Source organism: Polyodon spathula, chromosome 2 (genome assembly GCF_017654505.1).
Source record: "Polyodon spathula isolate WHYD16114869_AA chromosome 2, ASM1765450v1, whole genome shotgun sequence".
NCBI classification, from domain to species: Eukaryota; Metazoa; Chordata; class Actinopteri; order Acipenseriformes; family Polyodontidae; genus Polyodon; species Polyodon spathula.
In genome coordinates, this window is record NC_054535.1 from 38971309 (window position 1) to 38986498 (window position 15190).

At 37.5% G+C, this 15190-nt stretch overlaps 1 protein-coding gene across 1 annotated transcript in view; it reads right to left on the reverse strand.

Moving 5' to 3' along the window:
• focad (focadhesin) overlaps positions 1–15190 on the reverse strand; it is a 95791-nt gene that overhangs the window by 65406 nt on the left and 15195 nt on the right. Inside the window, exons 6-13 of the mRNA XM_041221620.1 lie at positions 14668–14769; positions 14107–14314; positions 12811–13017; positions 10713–10800; positions 10353–10549; positions 8680–8940; positions 2867–2971; positions 2579–2680 (exon numbers count right to left, since the gene is read on the reverse strand). Coding sequence (XP_041077554.1) covers positions 2579–2680; positions 2867–2971; positions 8680–8940; positions 10353–10549; positions 10713–10800; positions 12811–13017; positions 14107–14314; positions 14668–14769 — 1270 coding nt within the window. The remainder of the gene's footprint in view (positions 1–2578; positions 2681–2866; positions 2972–8679; positions 8941–10352; positions 10550–10712; positions 10801–12810; positions 13018–14106; positions 14315–14667; positions 14770–15190) is intronic.

Below are 15190 nucleotides of genomic sequence, written 5' to 3' on the forward strand. Positions count from 1 at the left end.
GACTCAACTATGCACAAAAACACAGGAACTGGGGAGCAGAAAAATGGCAGCAGGTGCTCTGGACTGATGAGTCAAAATTTGAAATATTTGGCTGTAGCAGAAGGCAGTTTGTTTGCCGAAGGGCTGGAGAGCAGTACACGAATGAGTGTCTGCAGGCAACACTGAAGCATGGTGGAGATTCCTTACAAGTTTTGGGCTGCATTTCTACAAATGGAGTTGGGGATTTGGTTAGAATTAATGGTCTCCTCAATGCTGAGAAGTACAGGCAGATACTTATCCATCATGCAATACCATCAGGGAGGCATCTGATTGGCCCCAAATTTATTCTGCAGCATGACAACGACCCCAAACATACAGTGAAAGTCAATAAGAACTATCTTCAGCGTAAAGAAGAACAAGGAGTCCTGGAAGTGATGGTATGGCCCCCACAGAGCCCTGATCTCAACATCATTGAGTCTGTCTGGGATTACATGAAGAGAGAGAAGCAACTGAGGCTGCCTAAATTCACAGAAGAACTATGGTTAGTTCTCCAAGATGTTTGGGCCAACCTACCTGCTGAGTTCCTTCAAAAACTGTGTGCAAGTGTACCTAGAAGAATTGATGCTGTTTTGAAGGCAAAGGGTGGTCACACCAAATATTGATTTGATGTAGCTTTTTCTTCTGTTCACTCACTTTGCATTTTGTTAATTGATAAATATAAACTATTAACATGTCTATTTTTGAAAGCATTCTTACTTTACAGCATTTTTTCACACCTGCCTAAAACTTCTGCACAATACTGTATGTGTGTGTGTGTGTGTGTGTGTGTGTGTGTGTGTGTGTGTGTGTGTGTGTGTGTGGTGTGTATATATATATACACACACACAGACACACACACACACACACATACACACATATATACTTTTTTATTTTTTTGTTACTTTATAAAGTAGTAGCAAGATGATCCAAACCACAATGTTAAGGGAGCATGTCGCTGTACAAAAACTATGTGATACCAATTTAGAACAATTTCAGTAGTGTTCTATTTGAAGTCTAAAAAAGGACTGATGCTCTATGCAATGCGACAAATAATAAACAGGACTGCAGTTTCATGGGGAATGGCTGGAAAACTGTGTTCACTCACTCATTAGGTCATAAGCTTTTAACTTGGGGACCTGGGTTAAATACACTTTAAGCACTAAAAACACTCTTATTTGGAGGCCTATAAAAACCGTGAGTCAAAATAGCACAAACTAACTTGTGTCCGATTCAATAATGGTGCATTTCCATCAGCACCAACAAAACAGTCTGGCAAACTTGATCTCATTAGGTATCTTTCTCCTTCAAAGCAAGTTGGGTTCATTCCTCTACAAACCAGAAGATGGTTCCAGGGTCACTATCTCATAATGTTACAACACAATTAGAGCTTGAAATCCACAGAATCTCAGTTTCCTTGTATGCAGTATTTTCAGGAATGTAGAGTTTTCACTGAACCTGTGCAAATCTGCATACAGTGAAATTCAGCCTTTCAAAAGTTTACTGTATAATGACTAAGAAGTGAACTCTGAAGAAACTTAATTAGCAATGGGTCTGAACTACATGTGATTTTAGAATATGTTCTGGTTGCAGGTAAGACAAATCAGATGGTGTACAGGGATTGTTTATGCAAGTTATGTACATTATAATACAGCCTTACAGTGTGCACATATTTAGCAGGTGCTTTTATCCAAAGCGACTTACAGAGACTTGTGGGGTGAACTACGCATCACAACTGCTGCTGCTACAGTCACTTACAACAGGACCTCGGTTTTACATGTCATCTGAAGAATGGAGCACAAGGAGGTTAAGTGATTTGCTCAGGGTCACACACAGCGAGTCAGTGGCTGACCTGGGATTGAATTTGGAACCTTCTGGTAAGAAGCCCCTTTCTTAAACCACTGGACCACCAAGCCTCCATATCTATTGTAGTGCAAGAGATGGATGTGCTTTAGACAGTTACACAAACACCATGTACTATATCTGAAAATAATTCAGCTAGGAAATTGTGCTTTTGAGAATTACAGTACGATGTAAAAATTGACAAGCAAAGGTCATTTCTGAGTTACTGACCCTAGCAGACTTATCTGGACTTGATGATTTGGGGTGCAATGACCCATGAGAAACTCACACAGTACTAACTGGGGCTGACAGTTAAAGTCCTAATTAAAACCGGTTTGATCTGGGTCTGCAGCAGAAGGAAGTCAACAGGATGGATTTCAAAGAGATTTCAACAGTCCCAGTGAAAGATGGAAACAGAGCATGAGACCAGAAGGGAGGAGAGTCCAACTATAAATCTGAGCCAACTGACGATGCTCCTGGTAGAGGAGGGTTGAAAAATATTTGCAGTTACAGAGCAGTGACAAGAGAACTCTGCAATGTAAGCAGAGCTTACAATACTGCACTCCAGGCTTGCTATTAAAACTGTAGGATACAAATGTAATGTAATGATGACAATTTTTTAATCAGCACACAATAGTGGATCTACAGATCAGTGTCATAATGATATAGATTGTACGCCTTCATCACTGTCATTTAGTTTATGAAATAAAGACCAGCTCACCTGCATCTCCCACAGTGAGGTCATGAGACGCAGCACCACAGCTCTCAGTTTGGGTGTGCTCCCCAGCACCTGTAAGGCGCGCAGTATCTGGGAAACGCAAAACTGAAACACGGCAGTGATTTATTAAATCCATACTTTTCTGCAATGAATCACTGCATTGTCACTGATGTGGAAAAGGTAGCCATACTGATCTAAAGCTTTACTGCATGCCTTGATTGAAGCTTACAAGAGTAAGCAGAGTTGGAAAATTATCAGCTGGGTGGTCTGAAGCTTGTGAAAAGCACATACCTTGTGTGTTCCCAAAGCAGGTAGTGTGTACAATACAGCATGAGATAAGACTGGGTCTGAAAGCTTTCCCAACTTGAACATAAGAACAGGAACAAGACTGGGAACCTGTCACATGGAGAAAAACAAACATTGGAAACAAAACTAGACGTTAGTGTCTTTGTACCAATACCAACATCTCCACATTACAAAACCTCCACACACCTAGGTTCCATTGGCAGTCTAAGCTTTTTGGAGAGCAACCTGTTGTTCTTCAATAAATAATGGATAACCTTGAGCTTCAGTGCACATTTTTAGCAGACAATCATATAGAACACAATATATTAGGATAAACAGTTAAGAAAGTAAACATTAGGAAAACTTACATGATAAAGTGCCAACATTAAATGCCACACATTGCACCCTACATCAACTAGTATCATCATTGTCCATATTTTCTATTATTTTATTCTTTGATTTTGTTCCCCTAGAAACCTGTACTCAGATTAACCAGTTTACTAAGAAATGTAAAAAATTCTTAGGGTCTGATGCACATTTTATAGCAACATTACCTTGATAATGGATTATTTACATAAAATGCTTATCTGCCTCACTTGATGCACCTTGCATGTTGCTTAGCAACCACAACATCTGCATCACTAATCACCCATAAAATAAAACGAAGTAACCAAGCTGGGTCTAGAGTCTCATCAGCCTTTGTGCACCTATTTTTTTTTTAAGTAAATGCTGCTTTCATTATTTCAATGGAACAGGGTTAGGTGGCTGGCAGCTTTTATGAAAGGAAATATTACACCATAAAATGCCTCAAGCTCAAATATATTAATGATGCAGTTATCAACTGTATACTACATACCATGTTATCAGTTATGCCCTAAGCACACACTTTACACTTTTATTATAGAAACCAAACAATTACTTCTACTGTTACAACTGCAGAATCAGAAGAAAAGTAGTCTCCAAAAATATAGGTTTAGGAAGTGTTTTTGTTAAGCGGAGAATGCTCTCTGAGCATTCAAGTATTCAACAGGGACTTGTAAGGTACATCCTTGTATGAATTGCTAATACAGTAATAAGGGGGTGTGCTGATAATCGTAGTTTCAGAGTAATTACCATTAAGAAGTATTTGTCGGCAGGTATTAAATAAATCAGAACACACCCATTTATTAATGTGTTGATTTCAAAACAAGGAAAAGCTGCCTTTCCCTCAACTTTAGAATTCAGAACTAATCAATGGCAATTGTCTTCCTGTCACAGGCCGAAGTGGGCGGCGTCAGAACCAGGAAGGAATGAAATACACAAAGACAGAACAGATGAATGTGAAATGATGATGGCGCTTGCTTGTGCCGGTTTATTGTAAATAAAAGGTTTAAACACGAAAACAGAAACACGTCACTCTACGCCAAAATAAAAGAGACAAACAAAAACGGACTAACACTTAACAAAACGGTGCACGGACAGACACACTGACAAACACGGTGTGTTTCTAAATAAACAAGTATCCTGCTGGTCCCACCAGCACGCAATAGCAATTGTTGTAAATAGTTTATCCTCCTCTCTCCCGTTCTCCACTCACCAAACACCCAACCGCGAGTATGTGAAAACATGCATCTATATATACTGTTGTGCTGGGATTCAATTACTAATTAATGAATTCACTTGAATCCCATGCACGTGAATTAATTACGTGCAACCTCGTGCTCACATATTAACTACTTTAAATGTACGTGAAGTGATGTACAATCCAGTGCCTAAATACAAATATACATTTTAAACACGGGTTACAGACCCGTTTATATCCCGTGTACCAGTGACTATACACCAACATTTAACAAACCACACGCAACAACAGATAATATACACAGGGGCGGGCACTTTGTCACACTTCCACACAGAGGGACAGATGTACTAAGAAAACTGCAATTTGCATTTTCGTTGCCACAATATGCAAAGTAAACAGTTTGTCATAGGTAATAAGAAAAAATATGTTAATGAAGAGAGCTGCAATATACTCAATTAAATTATCTGTTGCGTCCTCTTAGCGAGATCTCCAGCATTGAAACAGTGATGCGACATTGTTTATAATAAATAATGAAAGGCAGTTTAAACCCATCAGATTCTATAGTGGGGCCCCCTCCTTCACCCCCCCCCCCCCCAAAAAAAAAAAACAAAAAAGCTGTTCATACTCATACAGTAGCCACTCCTTAAACCCGACATGTTTGTCCGACATAAGGTTGTGGTTGTGAGGTGTCAGGTTTAAAAAATACAATAAAATCGCACATGCATACATTTATAGCAGCGCTCAATTTATTTTAAATGTATAAATCACTGCATTAAAATAACACTAATGTGTTTTGGGTAGGCTACATTATGTAAAAAAAGAAATCTGTACAGTAGGCCTATACAGTATACAAAATAAATCATGCTGCTGCATTGTACACATTGGTATACAATGTGAATAAATACTTGTTTAAATTGAAACAAAAAGGATTTTGGTGTTTTTTTTTTTTTTTTGTATCATCATCATCATCATTTTGGCCTGCTTACTAGCCTAGACAATTAATACAAAATAGATCATGGTGCCGCATAGACAAGTTATGAAATTCATATTCTCGTTAATATGAATTTCAAGGTATCAGCAAGAAATAATGCATTATACCACTAATTTGTATTATTATGAGCAGTCTAAAGTCAAATGTATAGTCAGTTTTCATTTAAGTTAGTCAGTACTGCAGTGCTAAATTGTGCACAATTACAAACCACCTGCACATTAATAGAACAGGTGTGTTTCCTATTCCTATACAGATGCTCAGGATGAGCTGGAGGGGTTAGCAGCACATGTGTGCAGTCTACTGTTCCCAACACATTGGGGAAGCCAGAAATGTCATAGAAATGTGTTTTCAAGGCCTGTAAGCACAACCTGCTTTAAGGGAAAAATAGGTACTTGGCTGTTCGCCTCAAAAATGCATTGAGCACAACTGGCAAGGCACGAGAAAAAACAGACTGTGAAATGCTAGCAACAGCTGCCACAGTCCCTTGAAAGGACCCAGAGGCAAGATAATGCAGGGTGGACGATAGTTTGACCACTGGATGACAGGTTCCAGGTCACATTTTAAATCAGACAGCAGCTCAAGAATTATGTGGCTGCCGAGCCTGTACCTGTACTTAATTTGGTCTTCATTTAAATTGAAGAGGGTAATGCGGGTACGAAATACACTTTCTCTTCTCATCCTACAATGTCTCCTTCTTGTTGCAATCACAGCGGCCATGGTTAGAGTATAGTGTTTATCATACTGCCTTTTAATGGTTTGCTAATTGCGACTGTTTAAAACGTGCTTTCAAATATATTTTTTTTGTTTTGTTTTTTTAATTTGGAATCGGCAATTGTTTTTTTTTACCCTATTTTCTCCCCACCGTGTGGGGTCAGCAGTCCACTACTTTTCACTCTGCTACCTCAAAGCTACAGCATTGGAAGACCATGCAGCTCTGAGCACTAGCAGGCACCAGCTTTAGTGTATCTCATTAGTGTTTCTTTTACTTTGGCCAGAGTGCCCTTTGCTTTGAGTAGTGCCTATGGATGGTGCCAACAGACCAGGAAATGAAATAATAACAATAGTTGTATGGGCAAAACGACGCTGCTGCGCTCGTATTTAAAAACTAACAAAATAAACAGATAAAACAAAAGAACACACAACACAAAGCAAAGCAAATGGCACTCTGGCCAAAATAAAACAAACACTAACAATTCTAAACAAGTATATTTTAGATATAGCAATTGTTTCTCTATTAATTTAAACTCACGTCTCACCTCTGACACTCTCTCATGGAGCGCAGAAAGCTGCAGGTTTTTATACAGGTGACCATCTCCCAATTAGCAACAATTAATCAATGAATTAACTCGGGAGATGGTCACCTTCTGCACAAGGTTTTTAAATAAATAAACAAAACACAAATGCACAGCTTTTCGCCATCATCTTAAATAATCATGTCAGACGGCTTTTGTCAGTCTGAACATAAACAAAATATATTTATATAATAACAACAACAACAACAACAACAACAGCAACAATAATAATAAATAGCAAATTAATAACTACATAAATAACACTATGTAACAATTTTTGTTCCTGGGTAGTAAGTGTTATTTCCTAATTGTTTTTGCCTCAAAATTATAGAAAATGGCTATTATTCCCCTCAAACTTTGCTTTTGTGACCAGGACAGTGATATTTCAAAATATCACTATTTCCAATGGGAAAACGGGCAAATGTGTGTCTTTTCGTTCACATAAAGTCAGAAAAAAAACAACATATGAATCCAAATTAACATGTATTTATACTAAAGTAATACAAAAATGACTGCAAAAGATTTAGAAGTGAGTAGTTTTTCAAGATTTACGATTATACTGTATTTACAGTAGAATTGTAAATCTCGAAAAACTACTCACTTCTAAATCTTTTTATTATTTAAACAGTTGTAGCAACAAGTGGGGACGGGTAATGCTATAATTTTCGGAACCCCGCAACTTACTCTTTAAAGCACAAGGCGCATGTTAACACATAAGGTGTTGGGTCAATTAGCATCTGCTGAATATGCCAAATGTATTCAAATGATGTGGAAAGATAGCACTAAAGAGGAGAATGATATGCGCATGGTATTTACTAAACCATAAGGTGCACTTAAATCACATGCGTAGTAGCACAGACTGAAAGTAGGTGTTATGAGCTGAGACTTATTAAAAAAAAAAAAAAATAATAAGCTGCCTTTCAGCAGAAGTTTTTTTTTTTTCTCATCATGGAGGCACTCTTTCCTAACAGAGAAAGGTGGCGTTTTCAGAAAGAAGAAAGGGGTCTGGCTTAAATCCCGCACCATACAATTACTTCTTATCTATAGCCTCCATATAAAAAAAGACTTATCATATTATATATATATATATATATATATATATATATATATATATATATATATATATGTGTGTGTGTGTGTGTGTGTGTGTGTATATATATATATATATATATATATATATATATATATATATATATATACACACACACACACATATATATATATATATATATATATATATATATATATATATTTTTTTTTTTTTTTTAATTTTTAATGTTAATTTTTAATGTTAATGGTTCCATTTTTTAATGTTAATTTTTTCACACTTGTATTAAGGGCTAACTTGGTTTAGCTGATGATGATGTTGATGATAATTAATTATAATAATAATAATAATAATAATAATAATAATAATAATAATAATAATAATAATAATAATAATATATATTATCCACATCCAGCCAGATTAAATATTATACCTGACCTGGGGCTTATCTAAATAAATCACAAAACATCTTAGCATAGTTTGTGTAGGCGTTTCACTACTACTGCTGCTGTGCTTCACAGAAGACATAAAATGTAGGCTCTGACATCTTTGAGGATTATTTTAAATTCACTGTCACCTGGGCAGCAATCTCAATAGTGCTTCACCTACCCAATCGAAGGAGAAAGAACCCCTTCAGGGTGCTCTGATTTCATACCAATAACAGCTGTAAATGATGGTAAGGAGGCTGTGTGGTCCAGTGTTCAAATCCCGGCTCACTCATTCACTGTGCGACCCTGAGCAAGTCACTTAACCTCCTTGTGCTCTTTCTTTCAAGTGAGATGTTTTGGAAAGAAATGCAGATGGATCACATTAGTTTAATGTAAAGCTACATCTTAGTTTGTGACACACCTAGTCACCTTGGATAAAGGAGTCTGCTAAATAATAATAATAATAATCCAAATAAGTTGCTAAAAAACAGTCACATACCTGGGACGGGTCCGCTCTGGCCAATTCAGCAGCTGTTTTCAAAGCAATTTCAAAACATTCTCCGTGTTTTCTAGCAATGAAGAAGGCAACGAGCAGCGTGACATGTTCAGGGACTCTTTCGTTATAAGGCAGTGTTGACTGGACAGACTGTAGCCAGTCACAAGCTGCGGTTCGGTCTTGGCTCAGTCTATCCAGTATGTTCCAGGTAATGAATGTGTTGCTGTACCAGCTACTTATTGGGAATGAAAGCTGTAGAGGGTCCTAAAGGGAGAAAAAGGTCACATGTGTAAGAGGGATGCAATCTGACGTGGAAGTTTAAACAATTCTGTTAAATTCAAACGCATTTGGAAAAAACACATGTATATCACCTAAACTTTAACTAAGACAACCTAGAGGCGATAAATAGGGCCTGTAGTTTTTCATGCTTTGTCTGCTCAGATTCAACATCTGAAAAGTAATAATCAATACTTAAACAATCACCCCATTACTTAATGTTCACCATTTAGTGAATTGTTCATCACTTTACTACAAACTACCAATCAGCAGTTTACTAAACAGATGGCTATTGGCATTTAACAGGCATCATTTTTTTATTATGATTTACCTTCCTGTAACGATTGAGAGGTGTTTACTTATTTCTACACATGTTACATAACGGGCTAGATTCTCAAAGCTATTTACTGCAAAATCACCATTAGTGCAATTTTTATCTAAAAGGAAAAAAAAATAACACCATTACAATTCTAAAATGAATAAGAAACAATTTAAGACTACTGACAAGTTCCTAAGTTAAAAGTCTTGGTTGTTTATATCTGGTTTGGCAACGTAATTGTGTGTGTTTATACTTTTCTGAAAAACAGTTGCTAATGACACAAACATAACAAGGTATAGGTTAGGAATTAAGAAGAAGAAGCCTGTGTTACACATCAGGGGCATAATGGCCATAACTGACCATTGTTAGTTTTTTTTTTTTTTTTTAAATAGCCAGCAGTTAAGATGTTAATTACTTAATTATTCTGTAGATCAGTCGATTGGAGTATCTATATGGATAGTGTGAGCGATAGGACTGAACTGCAGGTAAATTCTGCCGTAATCTTCTCAAGGACCTATAGATCAGGTCAAATATTCATGTACATAACCTTTCCCTAAATAGTCAGGATCATGCTGGAAGCTTAATTAGTCAGGCTTGTTTCAGTGAATTTTGTATACAAGATCGGGGTATCTATAACAACCAGTGGCAGGCCCAAAAGTGCATCAACATTTCTTTTGAGGCTACTACAAATCCAAACCAATACTGTAAAATTAGAACACACCTCATCTCAAAATAACTTACTTTGTCTTACGTCACTGTTATTGCCCAGCTTTCCTGAATAAATACATTTTTTTTTTTTTTTTTTTACCATACCATTAAAATTGAGAGCTTCAGGTGATACAGGCATCGTCACAGTAATATCGAGCCATCCCATCTTGGCAAACCCTCAGGTGCTAACACGTTAAATTAGCATGTCTAATCTGTAATCCAACTTGCTTGCCTAGTTTTTACTTTTATTTGTATGAAAGCAATCTGTTCCCTTTGATCCCAATGTTTGAACATGGAAATGAAGAATGAGCAGCTTAAATGTGAACCGTGTTTTTTTTTTTTTACTTGACTCAAGGAGTCTAGGATTCGGTACCTCTTTTCTTCCTTCATCTTGTCCTTGAACGGTATGCAGGAGAGCGAGTGCCAGATGCTGATTGGAGGTGCTAATCTGACTGTCTGACAAAACCTCCATGACAGCTGCACTCGATATGATCTGCAGTAACGGCATCACCAGAATGGGAGCAGCTGCAGGTAACTGCTGTGTCTCTGAAGGGGCAATGATCTTTAAAGCTGAAGGAAAAAAAAGAATCTGTTTACAACATTTCACAGATTTTAGGAAAAGAAAAGAAGACTTTTATAAAAGTGAAATATTTCTATGGTTATCCATCATTTTCATGCAGGAATTTTGGAATTTAGCTTTATGTCTAAAGAAAGTTAAGTGGCTCTGTCTCACCGAGTTTGAGAATAGGAGTTTGTTGGTTTGCTGGAGCCTGCAGCAAGAGTAAACTCAGTCCAACTATGACCTGTGATGACGCGAAGTCCTAAAAAAAATACAACAGAATGAAATATGGATGTATTACAATAGCAATATTTTCACTGGCCGCCCTTTTATCTTGAGGATGATCTTTTGATTCTTTGCTTGTATTTTAACTTTAATTTGAAATGTACAGACTATACTGTATATGATGGTGCTACTGTTTCCTAATCACCTCATGTGTTGGAGTTCAAACTCACGAAAAAACTTTTATTTCCGTATAACTCTGTAATTAAAGTAGGGATTGACTTTGCTTTGAGATTGAAGTCTTATCTTTGTTCCCAGAAAGCAGCCTTTGCACAAGCAGTGGCAAATGTGATGTTTCCCCACCCAGACCCACATGCTTATCTCTAAGGGAGTAAGATTCAAACTCAGGCCTCCAGATGTATATACAAAGATAAACAATAACATCTGTTTTTGTTCTTTTTGTTTTTTACCCTTACACCTGAATAAAGATAATATGGAGATCTTGAAACTTAGTATTTGTATATAATAAAAGGATCTGATAAACAGTTTTAACTCTTCAGATCAGTTGCCTCCAGATGTGAAAGGAGGGTATTGTATTCCTTTGTTTTTAAATTTAGAATGACCAATTTTTTTTTTTTCCCCCAATTTGGAATGTCCAATTATGTTTTTTCTCCTCAATGCAGCAAGTCCCCACACAGCACAGACGTTCTGAGGGCATCCTCCGATCTCACAAGCTTAAAGCCAGAATCGCTTTTACGCCAAGCAATCCAAAAATGCTACTGATCCCGGAGAACAGAGATCAGCCCTGTTTTTTATCCACTCTCAATGTGCTCTGTATCTGGCTAGTAGGGTTCCCTGACGCACAATGAGAAGTCCCCTATGGTGTCCCCCACACCCCCTCCCGGGAGTCCCCAGCAAAGTTCTGCACAGCCCTGACGCGAACTGGCGCCACACAAGCTGTGTGACTGATCCAGCACTCCCAGAGGCAGGGCTTTAACTGGATGAATCACTCAGAGGCCCCTGTATTCCTTTAGAGCTGAAAGCAAACTTGTGTATTTCATGGGGGTAAAAAAAAAAGCTTTCTACTAAGGGTAAAACAGAAGTACCTGTAGCACTATGTAACATAATAACAAAAAGATGATGTAATGCTCAATTTACAAACGAGAGCATTTGACCCACAAACTCCTGTTTTCAGTTTCAGACTGTAAATAAACTGCCAGTAACTGGCTTCTATGCTTCATTAATTCTATACGTCTTTTTCCATTACCTTCTGTTTGGACGCAGTAATAATGCTGAATATAGCTTTAGTTTTTAAGAGTTCAGGTGGACAAATTAAATGACATGAAAACTGTACTATAGTGTAACAAAAGACTTAAAAAGCATTTTCTTACCTTTCAGAAGGATAACAACTTATTTCAAAAATCACATTCATATACAGTTTATAATTTTTTGTTTATTTTTGTTATACTCTTTTAGTTTAAACACAAATATAAATAGTTATTTACAATGTGATACTTAGAATGTTACATTTATATTAGTATTTCATATTTCTATACATAAAAAAAAAATTGCCCAGATAATGTGGTCAGGAGCTTGCCGATTCAAATGTTGTTCGAGCCACATTGCCGATCTTGGCTACGGACCTACATTAGCCTTTGTGCTCCCATGTGCAAAAGAAGATACATTGTCCAGGGTTGGTCTCAAAGCTCCATACTGACCTCTACTGGTCAGGTACCAGAAAGATCACCAGACAGAGACCACTCAGGTTACACTTTTGCCACTAGCGTTCAGAAGCTTAGCAACATCCACTGCCTAGGTGAAAATAGGCTTAATTGGTTTGTGGCTTCAGTGATGGTGACATTCAAATTGGAGAATGGGCACTTAGGTATATCTTATTCATTGTAGTTGAAGTTAAAAAAAAAATCTACTTGACTTACTTTCTTATAATTTCACCTTTCACTTATAAACGTATTTATGATCAAACCTCATAATGCGAAGGGTTGAGCAAAATGGTACACAACAACTTTTTAGCACTTGTTCCATGACTCACCTCTGAAAGGGCGTCTATATTTCGCTCAATGAGTTCAATCAAAGCAGAGCACTCCCCTGTGATCCTTAGGCTAAGCTCGCAGGCACATAGCAGCTGGAGCGACAGCTGGCACAGCTCCTTCCTCCAAAACCCAGCGTGCGCCAGAAAACTCCAGGAGAGTTCTTTAAGGAACATGGCAGACTCCACGACCTGCGTCACATTGTTTACCTGGAGAAGAAACATATCTGTCTAACCAAGTCAACAAACACCCAAAACCAAAATCATTCAGATAGAGAGACGTCCGGTCATGGCTCACAAACAGGATGGTCTTCAGACATTTTTTGTGATTATTGTGAATTATAAAAAGCTTTTACTTTCCAAAATTAAACAAGACACCTTTTATGAGTCCTCAATGAGGCCGCCTTCTTTCACTGTCAAGAAGTGAGGGTCAGCGCTAAATACATAAACTCCCCTTTCAAGTCTTTATTTTACAGATACAGTAGAACCTGTCATATCCAATGTTCATTCCAGGGGACCATTGGATATGTAAAAATATCGTATCTGAGAGTCATTATATTACATTGTAGTTGCTTTGTTAACGTCAGGGCATTGTAAATTAACAATGCCAGGTACAGACCAAAAAGACCAAACTACGGTACTGCATATATACTGTAACATTCGCTACACACTGCAGCACAAGAAGGGTGCTGTCTGCCGCACTTAATTGGGTGGCAGCTGCCTGGCCAGGCAATCAAATAGTTCTCAATAATTAGCTATATAGATAAGGGTGTTCTATGAAATTAGCCAAGTGCATTAAATTACATTGTCACAGAAAATGATTCCACTGATCAAACACTTCAATAGTGCTGTTTAGTGTCGATATGCACGTTACCGGTACCTTTGCATTGGTTCGTTGAAGCTGCTAGTTGAATAGGTTAAGGTGGCCCTAATGTTAATCCTGTTAAGTAAATAGGGAACAGGGAGTTTTGATGAAATACTAATTGTTTTTAGCTATCTCTAAATTGGTGTTAAGCCGTGTCTCGTTTAAGGATGGGATCCTTCTCTTTTAAATATGCTCTGGAGCTTGTAATAAAGTTGTTTTGCTAGCTTTGACTACTACTAATGTAATCCTTTACCTCCCAGATCATGAGGTTGTGCTTCTTACTTTCAAAATATCACTTAAAGTAAGGCAGTTTTACTATGTTATTCACTTAAATAAATAATAATAACATCTCAACATCTCTTCTAAAACCGACAGTCTGGTATACTGAAAAAAGGCCTTCATTGATCAAAAACGTATGCAATGCCATTTTTTACCTGAAAATGTGGGACCAGATCAAACAGCAGTTGGAGTACTTGCTGGTCGACTGCAGAAGGCTCCTCTCTTTCCTCCATAGTCTCAAATGAAGGTAGCAGGGCTTTGAGGAGACTCTGCCTCAGCTTAGCATGTTCTGGTAAGGGTGAGGTCTCGCAGTACAGGTACCTGAGAAAGGGCGCCAGCATAGAAACACAGGCTATCTCTCTCCTAGAGAAAGTATAAAGAACTATATTAAATTAATGCTCACATATTCCTACAGTGCATTGTGTGCTTGTATTTTGGGGTGATACATTCATTTTGGCAATACTGGTACAATTTATCGTGCCAGTAAAGACCATCAGAATGAAAGTGAATACACCCCAACGTGTCTGTAATAACTAATAACCAAGTTGGTTCATGTATGGGTTTGAAAGTTTCGAAATTGTATGCAAAATATGAAATTCACTCAATATAGACACGTGTTGTTTGATGGGAGAACCTCACCTCACAGCTCTAATCCAAATGTCCTGAAGATACAGCTTTTAAAAACTGGTTACAGATTGCACTACCATGATACTTACTCTTCCCTGCACTGCTGAATATCAGCTGCAATCTGCTGCAGAATGGCTGGCCAGCAGTCAGGCCTGTTTTCCAGTACAGAAATATATGGATGTGGAGGGTTCCTTCAAAAACAAAAAAAGGGAACTATAACCAAAATACAGTTAAGAGACACATACAGGATCTAACCATTTAACTCTCACGTGACGTCTTTTTAAGACTGTTGTAAATAATCTGAAGTACCAATAGTACAGGTTACCCACAGGAAAGCTTACAAAGTGAGCATGCTGCTATTCAAAATTTAGCACCTGAAAATTAAATCCAAGTGCACACAAAACAGAAAAATGCACTACAGAGAAACAGCACTTCAATATTGGAATGGGATGCTTCCTCTCTCTTCATGTCTCAAAGTAAAGGGAGGGTTTCACAAAGCTTCTTACTGGCAAGCACTTCTGGCATGATACATTTGTGTAACATTTAATTCCTGTTCCAAAATTCACTGCACTATCAAAGCAATACTTTAATTATTAATTTAGGAATGTATAT